Genomic DNA, 10,795 nt, shown 5'->3' on the forward strand with positions numbered 1-10,795 from the left:
GGCTGAACTTCCTTTCCTTGTCTCAGCAATTGTTTCAAAAATATTACAATTACTTCAGCTGAATTTCTGATTAACCAGTAGCACTTATAATTTGCTTATTTAACTCACACCAACTAGTTTGTTGTTCAAACACAATAACAGGAGCCACACACATGTAAACAGATAATGTCTAGCACCTGTACTTGACCTAGGCACTGTCCCGACATACGTATACTATTTCATGACCACAAGGCTCTCTGGCCATTTAATCTCTTTTATCATCATTTTCTCAGAGCTACTTCCCCACATATGTTATTAAGTTTTTTGCTTTAGGATGGACATGTAATGTCAAATGATATTTGCCACCAAATAGATACAACTCTGCAAATAATATAGGGTGCCCCTAGAAAAATGCATCTTGATGACTGCCTGGCTCCATATTTTTTGAAAAAGCTTTTAAAAATATTATGGTTGACTTACAAACAGCATTCATGTTTGATGTGCAGATATTCTCAATGTGATTTTGTTAATGACATCAGAGTTGCAATACATAAAGCAATTATTACTGATATTTGTGTAACTGCTACTTTTTGACTCTCTCTTCTTTGGGCAGGCACTGTCTAATGTTTATGAGGAAATTCTAACATAAAATAGGTATCTTAACAAATGAGGATAAAAAAAGACTTACAAATATACTGCAGGCAATTTTGTTGAAGAAGTGGGGGAAAAAACGCGTTTCAGATTGTTACTGTGTAGATCCTAATACTCCTGTTGCAACATCTAGACATGGACCATATTTACAGAAGGCCCTTTAGCTGGAAGCTCACATTTACCAATCTTTTTGTTGTGCCTGTCTGCAACTCTATATCTTCTCTTTATGGTGAGTAGCAATCTATCCTTTACAAAATACTGTCATTATTCCATCCTGGATTTTCCATTATTAGATGCTTGGATAACTCTAATGGTTTACTGGGCTAGTGCTTCACCATGTAGCCCATGTGTGCCATTTCACAGTACTGCAGTGTATAGTAAGAAGTCAAATCAGTCAGTAGGTAGAGTGTACAATTGCAAGAGGGGAATTAAGTTGTGATTTTGCACAAGGTATGTATAAAACATTGAAAGAAAGTAAGAAACGAATTTGGTGTCGGCAAATGCATTTTTGTTTCTCACACGTGTATGCACAGTACAAAGAGAGAAGTTGAAAGGGGTGCCAAACAATGACAGACAGGGAATTCTGAATTGTGCACATATTAATTTATTTATGAATAGCTATATGCACATGTATGTTGATGGAATCACAGAATTCTGTCACATAACTGAAAAAAATTTTGTGACTAGTTTACACGATTTATTCAATGTTTCCAACCTGAAGCTTGGTTTGACAACTCACTGTACAGTCTGTATGACCTTACTGTTCTAACATTGCCATAATGTGCACAGCCTGGATTATTTGGCAAGATAATTCAATTTATTGAGTAAGCACTAGCAGGCTTAATGATTAAGTGTGACATAATGTGACTGTGCCAATGACCCAACAAACACAGTTAAACAGAGGTAACTGAAAACATGTAAGTTCTGATAAGTTAAGCTGTAATATACACTGGAACGGTTAAAACTACTCTCCAACTATTCAGAACGCAGAACACTTCAGGACACACACATCCTATTTAAGTTCAAAGACATTATCTTCAAATATTCGAACACAGAGATGTCTTCAGGCTCGGGAATAATGGACGATGACTGGAACTGAAATACAACAAAATAGCTGTTTCAATGACTGCAATTTAAACAGGCAATTAAAATATGTGATGTGGTAGCAACTGACTCAAAAATCAATGTATGTGTGCCAAGGAAAACCACAACCAATAGTTACTTTAAAACTAAACAAACTTATTTCACAACAAACAAATTTATTTCCAAATGCAAAAACCTAACGAGGGTGTAGAGCTTGTAACAATAAGCCACCATAAGTAAAAATATGAAGCTTTTTTTATTCTAAATTCAAGAGATGTAAATACTTCTAATACTGCAAACTGACCTTGCATCTAACAATGTTCAGACAGAGATGGTGTTTGTATTTGACTAGCAGAATAAAATCTAAAAAAATGTTGCTTGACAAAATGCAAAGGAATGAAAGTTTGTTGAAATAACAAGGAATACAATAAAGGAGAGCCAATGTCACAAACATGAATTCTGCGCTTCTACTACAAATGGGGAACTACAAAAATGAAAAATCATATCCATTATTTTTACATCATTTGTAGCTTCATGATGATATTTCACAATCATCATCAAAATGAATCAACAACAGTCAATTGGATAATTTCATGTCAAATCACCCAGTGGTCGTTTCCCTTATGTCACAGATTTTTCTGAAAATTTGGTGTAAGAATGTATATAATGATGAGTTAGGGTTAAAATATTTTTTCTGGAACTTTTTGACCAAAACTGTAATTAGGAGACTATTTTGAAATTGGGCCCCTTCTACCAACTGGCGTTGAGAAATGGAGTGTCTTGTTAAGTTTGTAACCACTATAACTTTTTTTATTTATGAATAAATTTTATTCAATTTGGTGCCATTGGAAAGTAAAAGAATAGAGCTATAATATAAAAATTATTAAAGTGCTGTGTCTAAGCAACAAATGTTTGAAAATTTGTAATTAATGTAATTTCTCACCAAATTCTTTTTGCAAATTTCAGAAAATTTTTTTCAGCAGAATCACAAGTTTCACCATCTGAATTTTTGTTTCAAATAATTCCTACTGCCATACTATTTAAAATAAAAAAACAAACCGGAAGAGTGTTTGTCCTCTATTGTTAGATCTTATACTTTTTCAACAATGCTGTAATAATTAATTGCTTCAAATAGCTGATCAACAATACATGAAACAGCAATGAAAAATTCAGTCTAGCAGCCACACTCACATGCAACACAGGCTGTGTGTGTTATGTTTTTGTGTGTCTGTGCACTTTATGGTCTTGATTTTATGCTTCTTACATAAGCAGCCATTTTGTCTTGTAAGTTATTTGAAAGAACAGACAAAACCCTCAATATGATAACGTCCAGGAAATAGAGCACCTCAATATGAGATAGTGAAGAGGAAAGATTGACACTGAAAAGAGAAAGAATTCATCCAATCCATGCATAGTTGCGTAACATATAACCAGGGAGACTCAATTTAACTTCCGTAAGTGCAATGGGTTGCATTTTTTCAACGTATTACAGTGCTCCTTGATGATGTATAATTTTTATGAACTTACGCTAGACTACGCAATCATATTACAACCTACAAACGGTTGTTGCAGTATATGCTTTGTTTAATTGTGGCTTGTTATCAGATGTTTTAGTGAATTTTATTATCAAATATTATAATGAGTGAAAAAAAAAAATCACGTATTTTATTTAACTTTTTTCCACGTGTTTTTTATATCAATTATCATTATAAATAATGATATATTCATATAAATATTACTATTATTTATTAATAAATAACTTTGTTTCATACAAAATTATATTATGATCAGTGATAATTGATTTAAAAATGCATTACATTAAAATTTAGCCATATTTACAACTCAATTTTGAAGGTTTTTTATAATTAGTTATTATGCTTTAAATTATTATTTATTCTCTATTCATCAGTTTAATTATAAATTAAAAAATCGAGATCTGTATATTAATTTATTTATTAAATGTAATTTATATACTTGAAATATATATTACCTTCAAACCAATCATTAATCCACTCAATTTTAACAATATATAATCACATAATAAATAAATAATTAATATTATTTTTGTCATTGATTTTTTTATTGACAGTTGAAAGTTAATTTTTAGGTATTTCATTTTAAAGGCTGTTAAGACATTATCAATACAACATTTTTCACATTACAAGTGTTTTACGCAGAATTTAAAACAAAAAATTTCTTTATTTATGTAAAATTTATTACTTATATACAATAATTCAAATAAAATAAATAAAACAAATTATAATAAACATAATTCAATTTCACAATCAGAGGTTTTTCGTATAATGAACCTTACTACGCTCCTATAGTACCATTTGACTGACTGTCATAAAATATGTCACACTATCAAGTTAGGGGTTTTAGAATATCGTATTGAGGGGTTATACATATCGAGGGGTTCCATATTGAGGGGTCCGTGTGTAATATAGAGTGGTCATTAACTCTTTCTCATTTCCCCCTTATAGATTCTTGACTAATTAGAGAACTTTCAAACCATCCAGTTCTTTTCTGCAACATACACAGTTGATTCAAAACGGAAAACAAAGGTTTTTTTAGGTTTTGTGTCAGAAGAGATTTATTTAACACATATGTCAATCCTGAATCAAGCTGATATTGAATTACTGAAGCTAAGAAGCACCTGTGAAAATATTGAGAGTGTTTGCTGTTCTCACACAAGGGTCTATTTGGGAACATTTGAAGACAGACAATGAATTTGCTGTGGCCCTTTTAAGAAGCATGGTAAAAAGATTGCTAAGAAATTTTTGAAACCCATTTCTTTAACCAAGGCAATGAAATATAAAACCCTCGGACTTATCCCAGGTACCAAGCTGTGCATAACATGCCGTAAGGACATTTTATCTCCTATGGGGGATAACCTTCCAGGGATGGATGAATGTAAAGTTGAAGCTCAAGAATATACACCAGATCCATCTACAGCTATTCAAAAACTTAATGAAAGTTGTGAATTACTTGAAATTTCACCATTTAAGGTTACCAAGAGAGCACAACACAGGTATCCAGAATACATTCGGTCCAAGTCTTGTCGCTTAGCTTTAAAATTTCAACAAACAGCATCAGAAGTGCTACATATTTCAGTGAAAAATGTGTCTGAAGAAACTGGTAGTGCTGAATGTACAGACTGTAATATTTTAATGCAAGAACTTAAAGAGAAATTCAGCACAAGTTCTGTTAAAGAAAAACTACAAATACTTACCTTAGCACCAGCTTCATGGAGTAAAGAAAAACGCCAAATTTTTTTTAACACTACAGAATACATGGTAAATAAATCGAGATATTGCTAAAAGAAGATGGTATTTTGTCAAAAGGGAGATATAATGTCTGAAACAGAATAGGTAAGGTTGTGGAAAAACGTGTCCAGAATTTTTACTGTGAAGATGATATAAGTCGCATTTCTGCTAATAAAAAGACTGTGCCTGTGCCTTCAGAAAATGGCAAGAGTGTACAAAGCAAAAAGACTAAATTTAGATAATCTGAAAGATGTATACTTAGCTTTCAGAGATAAATACCCTGAAGATAAAATTGGTTTTACTAAATTTTGTGAACTGAGGCCAAAAGAATGTGTTATTGTAAACAGTTGTGGAATGTATAACTGTATGTGTATGCATGTGTCACCAAAACATAAAACTGTTAACGTATGCTGCACATGTGAAAGAACCGTACACTGAACTTCTACAGAAACTTACGTGCAATCTGGAAAACGAGGAGTGCATGCTGCATCGCTGTTCTCTGTGTCTTAACGAATATGAACTGCGCAATTTTTTTGTGGAGCTGGAGTCCTTACAAGATTGTGAAAATGTTGTATTCAAACAATGGATGCAAGCTGATCGACCAACACTGGAGACATTAATGAAGACGACTGATGAATTTGTTGAGTATATCATGCAAAAAACTTCAAAACTTAACACAACATCATTATGTATCAAAATCTCAGAGTCACTACTTCAAATCAAGCAAAGTAACCCTTTCTGTTACTACATGCATCATCATAGTGGATTTTGCAGAGAACTATACCTGTTTGCTTAAGGATGCTCCATTCAAGTCACCCTTCATCCTTTTGTGGTGTACTTTAAAACAGCATTTTTATAGTTTAGTGATATAGTTGGTCCTTTTATCTTTCTAATGACACCAAATTGAATAAAATTGATTTATAAATAAGGGAGTGACAGTAGTTAGATGGAGAAAATACTAGACATTTCAAAATGCCCCCCCCCCCTCCCCTGGCTACAGTTTGGGTCTAAAAAATATGAAAAAAAAAATTTTATCTCTTTCTATTTATGCACTTTCTTACACCAAATTTTCAAAAATATCTGTGACATGATGGCAATGGCAATGAGGTTTGGGTGATTTAAAATGAAATGCGCCAATTACCACATGTTTACAGCACATATGTGTTGTTAAACTGTGAAATTACGATGAACTTGTAAATAATGTTCCATACTGGGTCATCTTTGTACATAAACTTGGACAGTATTTGTTGGGGATTACTAGTTACAGATCACAATGAAATATTATCCCACTCATAGAAATCTAAGGGTACAGCTCATTCACTGTACGCCAGTGTGCATTACAAATAATGTGCAATTTATAAACTAAAATCCTCTATTAGGAAATTAAACATAAGCAGACGAAGCATCATACTACCTTCATCCTCAGTGGTTGTCATAATAATAACAACAACATTTATAAGTATGTAATTAAAGATGTTCTCTGTAGTCTACAATTTAACAATTATATTCAACACAGTAGTGTAAATCACATAACAACAACAACAATAATAATAATCAGCCCCTCCCCAGAAAAAAAAACATTGCTGCTAGGAACAAACCATTATTAGTTACCAAATAATTCTACTCCACATAAGGACTGTTTGCTTGTACATATTTTCTGGTTTCACAAAAAATTATTAAGTTCCATGCACATTTATCTCTACTGCCTAATTCACTGCCTCACAGAGAAGTCTGATGTATCAACTATTTTATTTAGTCTATCAAATCCTACATGTACGAGACATACAAGGATACTGGACACTCTTAAAATTTTTAGAACAAAACTTCACTTTACAATATGTGGTAGAAATTTTAAGCTGCAAATTATAGAAATTGCTGAACAGATTAGCTTATGTGTAATAATACACGAATAACTCAGCATAGCACAGCTCATAAGCCTAGATCACAGTTAAGAAACTTAGTCACTGCATACAAACAATGCTACAAGTAAAAAAATAAAACCTGAAAACATAACAGCACATTTCAGACCAATTATATATTTTTACAATAAACTTATACATACCTTAGTAATGCCACACAGTAGACCAAGAGTACAAGAACTTTTAGGATAAATTAAGGTAGATATTCATCAACAGCATAAAAAGGATGCTTCAGTAAGATATTTTTTTCTCTAATCCTAAATACATTTCTATTTTTTCTGACTGATGATGACAGTTTATTTCAAAGCAAACCATCCATATTTCTAACACCATGCAACCTTTTGGCCAGTGTTCTGACTATATAGGTGAATGTCTGCACTAGTACACGTACTACGATCAAAAATAGATTTATTACTCTGAAGCAAATGTGAATTCTTACTAACAAAAGTCACAGTTTCCAATATGTAAATGCAGGGAACAGGCAGTATTTTCAGTTCCCTGAAAACAGGATTAGAGGCGTTTTCGCATCACAAAATTTTTTGAAACACTGGCCCCCAAAATGGAATACCATGCAAGAGAATAGAGTACTTAAGCAAAGTAAACTGTTGCGAGAGAACAGAGTACTAAAGTACAATAAACTGTTTTTAGGGTGGAGGTATCACAGGACTGACACAAATACAAAAAGCATAGCACAAACCACTGTTTCTTTAGTATATTTTCTCTGTGAGTATTGCACTTTAAGTTATTGCCCAGCCACACAACAAGACGTTGGATCTCATTGACTTTCTCTGCTATTGTGCTCTTATTCTTGGTATTCCACTACAAAAAACCTTACAAATGTTATACAGGCCTACAAAATATCTCGTACACACAGTAACAGACTGAAGCAGCAGACTTCATGTGGCAAAGTTTACAGTATCCATGTCTGTTTAAGAATAACAAACTCCATTGTGACTCTTCACATCTCAACAGTTTCATAATGTTACATCATTCATCAAATCTACACATATAGTCATGAAAAACTGAGACTATAGACATTATGCTGACAGAAATGTACAAAGTCTTGTGCCTAAATGTTTACTGCCAGTACACTTGATATTTTGCTAGCATGTAAATAGCAGTTGTGAGGGCCTTGAATACTTTTTTCTTTAACTAAATAGCTCTAACAACACGATGTAGCAGTAAATTCAAGAAATATTAGCCTATTCAATAACCGAAGCATAAAAATAACAGGCGACTTAAGATATAAAAATCCTTACAGCCTCTTTAATGAATCTATCGCAAGATACTTTTTAAGACTTACCTATCAAACCCACCAATAGTATGATGCAAACTGCAATTAATACGGCTCGCGTTCTCATCTGCTGAGCCCAGGCACGTCTTTTCATTCGGTTAGAAGCTTCCCTGAAATCTATACTCGCAGCTGTCAATCTGTCTGATGTGTCCTGTAGTTCTTCAAGACGTTTGCCTCTGTCTATGATTTTCACATTATCTCTTAATGTTTCAATTACTTCGGTGATCTGACCATGGACTCTATTATAATAAACACCAAAAATCAGTTGTCATACACCAAATCAATGGTACTTCGACAAGAAATCAATTAATTACTTACTGTTTAATACGTTCGTTTTCTAAGGTTTTCTTTTCACGTTTTGTTGATGGAGAACTGAAAAACATGCAAATTACCTTGTAAATCTACAAAATTCAAACAACAAAATTAATCCTGAATAAAAAGCAACTACCACTAACAGTAGGCAAACACACAGTACCCAAGTCACAAGTTAACCTCATTACTCGTTTGTGTAAATTTATTACTTCGGGCACTTTTATAGTATTTGACAGTGACACAAAAACATAATACGACGATAATTATTCACTAATTGACATAACTGATCACTTACAGGCGTTACTAAAGCCTTCACTAGGAAACAGATTAGTGAATTCTCCCATTATTTGTCACTTGCTGAACAGTTCAATAATGTTTACTTTCGTTATAAATAACTTACTTAAGAAAGAAACCTTCATCTTCCTCACTTCCACTTTGTTGTTCCAACAGTGAAGCCTAAAACGAGAGAAACAGGAGTAATGACGCCGAATAAATTCACACATCAGTTTTCAAACTACTAACTGATACAAAAAACGCACTCTTTCCTCATCTTTGGCGGCCACTAAATCTTCTTGAGGCACAGTTTTCTTAAACTTGGGCGGCATTATACGTTCATGTAACACCAACGCGTACCATCTTTCTTGTCAAAACAAGAACTGCTGCAACATCACATCTGAAACTGGCACAGTAGAAAAATATTTTCAAGTGATACCTTCAAAGACGACAAGCAAAATATTGCCAGAATTTTCATTTCTTAATGCTTTTTTTTCGCAGGAACTACGAACAACACAATCGTTAAATTTATATGCAAGAAGCAAAGCACTATCCTGCGATACTTCACGCTGTTCTGTGCTGCCATCTGGGCGCAGCACCCTGTAAGTAATATGAAGGAGAAATTGAAAGAAAGCTGTGGACGATCTGTCTTTGCTATCAATCGGGTGTATATGAGAACTATTCGAAACCAAATGGTACTAGCTAGACAGCTTTTGAGAGTCTTTGGGAGTTGGCACTTACCGTGCTTACACTTGTTAAAATTTATCCTTTACTTTTATAAAATGCTTGTGGCTGAGCGCTAAGGGAGTTGGACAATTTTAGAGTGGTCTATGTCCGGGCAAGTTCGCAAATCGTAGTTGTTAGATCATTTGAAAAGCTAGAACAAATTTCCTTGTGTTTAAACTTTCTGTTTAAGGCAACTACACGGCTTAGTGCAGTGGTGCCTAATGCGATAGTCGGTATCATTTTTATGTGGTCGCTGTTCCGGAAACGTATTTGCAAAGACTGCTGCGTAATTCTGTTTCTTTATAGTGTATTACAAAACTTAGAAGTGCCAGACGACTTATATATCATTACAGTGAAGATGTATAACGCCATGTAGACAATCATCTGCTTTCAGCCGCTTCTGCATAATTGCTTCTAGATAATGCTGCTTATAAATACAGACTGATTTGTTCTGCATATTGTTTATTCAATATAGTAATCAACGTGTGTGACGCGTAGTCCACGACGAAAATCGTAGTTAGAAAAATTAGAGTGCGAGCAAGTGACAAAATTCGTATTTGAAATACAACCGCAAAGTATTCATGAGATGTATCAGCAACCCTTTAATATTATGGTTATTATTTATTTTTAGTGCTTCAATCTGGCATTCGGACTACTGTAAAACGTAGTATTAATTAGTTGCACACAATGTAAGCGTAAAGTTCCAGAAAGGGAAAAGTGACATAAAAACTACTATATTTCAGTTTTTGACTGGACTGACCGTAATTTCGTGCAATAATACGCAACAGCAAATATGCTGAAGTCATCACATCGAAACGAGCTCCTTCGGGCTGTTGTATTTTTCTCACATTATTTTCTTATTTGTTGCACTTTGCCGATGATTTGATCTTAAGGGAAGATGTTTAAATCAGAACGTCGTTTCTACTTCTTTAGTTGTCCGAGCGAACGGGAGAATGTATTGGCAAGTCGGTTTCCTTGACCTACATCTCAAAAAACTTCGCAGTTGTGCGGATAGATGGCGCAGCAGACACGTTCTTCAAGTCTTGTCGGAATGTTCCTGCCCCACCAGATGATTCAGAACTTGCGGTCTACGTCACAATTGACGTCACCGTGACGTTGAGTGTACGTGAGGAGACGGAAATTTCAATCCCTTCATTCTCTGCTACAATAAAGTAATTTCTATAACTTATAAGTAACTACACAAGCTTTGGCGATCTTTATTATGTGCCAGAAATCATTGATTGTAGAATACGTAACATATACAGTGTGGAATGTTTCCATTTGTTTATTTC

General features: G+C 33.9%; 1 protein-coding gene across 1 annotated transcript; it reads right to left on the bottom strand.

The window, feature by feature from the left end:
* Positions 1–1,214: 1,214 nt before the first annotated feature.
* LOC124619734 (vesicle-associated membrane protein 4-like) lies at positions 1,215–9,360 on the bottom strand. The gene is made up of 5 exons (XM_047146306.1): positions 9,044–9,360; positions 8,905–8,960; positions 8,511–8,564; positions 8,202–8,431; positions 1,215–1,725 (listed from the first exon to the last, which is right to left on the bottom strand). The coding sequence occupies exons 1-5, from the start codon at positions 9,107–9,109 to the stop codon at positions 1,694–1,696; spliced, it is 438 nt and encodes a 145-aa protein (XP_047002262.1). The 5' UTR covers positions 9,110–9,360; the 3' UTR covers positions 1,215–1,693.
* Positions 9,361–10,795: the final 1,435 nt, after the last annotated feature.

This window comes from Schistocerca americana, chromosome 6, assembly GCF_021461395.2.
Source record: "Schistocerca americana isolate TAMUIC-IGC-003095 chromosome 6, iqSchAmer2.1, whole genome shotgun sequence".
NCBI classification, from domain to species: Eukaryota; Metazoa; Arthropoda; class Insecta; order Orthoptera; family Acrididae; genus Schistocerca; species Schistocerca americana.

Excerpts from the sequence above, each read along its gene's own strand:
- LOC124619734 (XM_047146306.1), bottom strand. The coding sequence starts at position 9,109 with ATGCCGCCCAAGTTTAAGAAAACTGTGCCTCAAGAAGATTTAGTGGCC. Across the intron at positions 8,432-8,510 it reads GAAAACGAACGTATTAAACA|AGTCCATGGTCAGATCACCG; the intron begins GTAAGTAATTAA and ends TTATTATAATAG. Across the intron at positions 1,726-8,201 it reads ACTATTGGTGGGTTTGATAG|TTCCAGTCATCGTCCATTAT; the intron begins GTAAGTCTTAAA and ends GTTGTATTTCAG.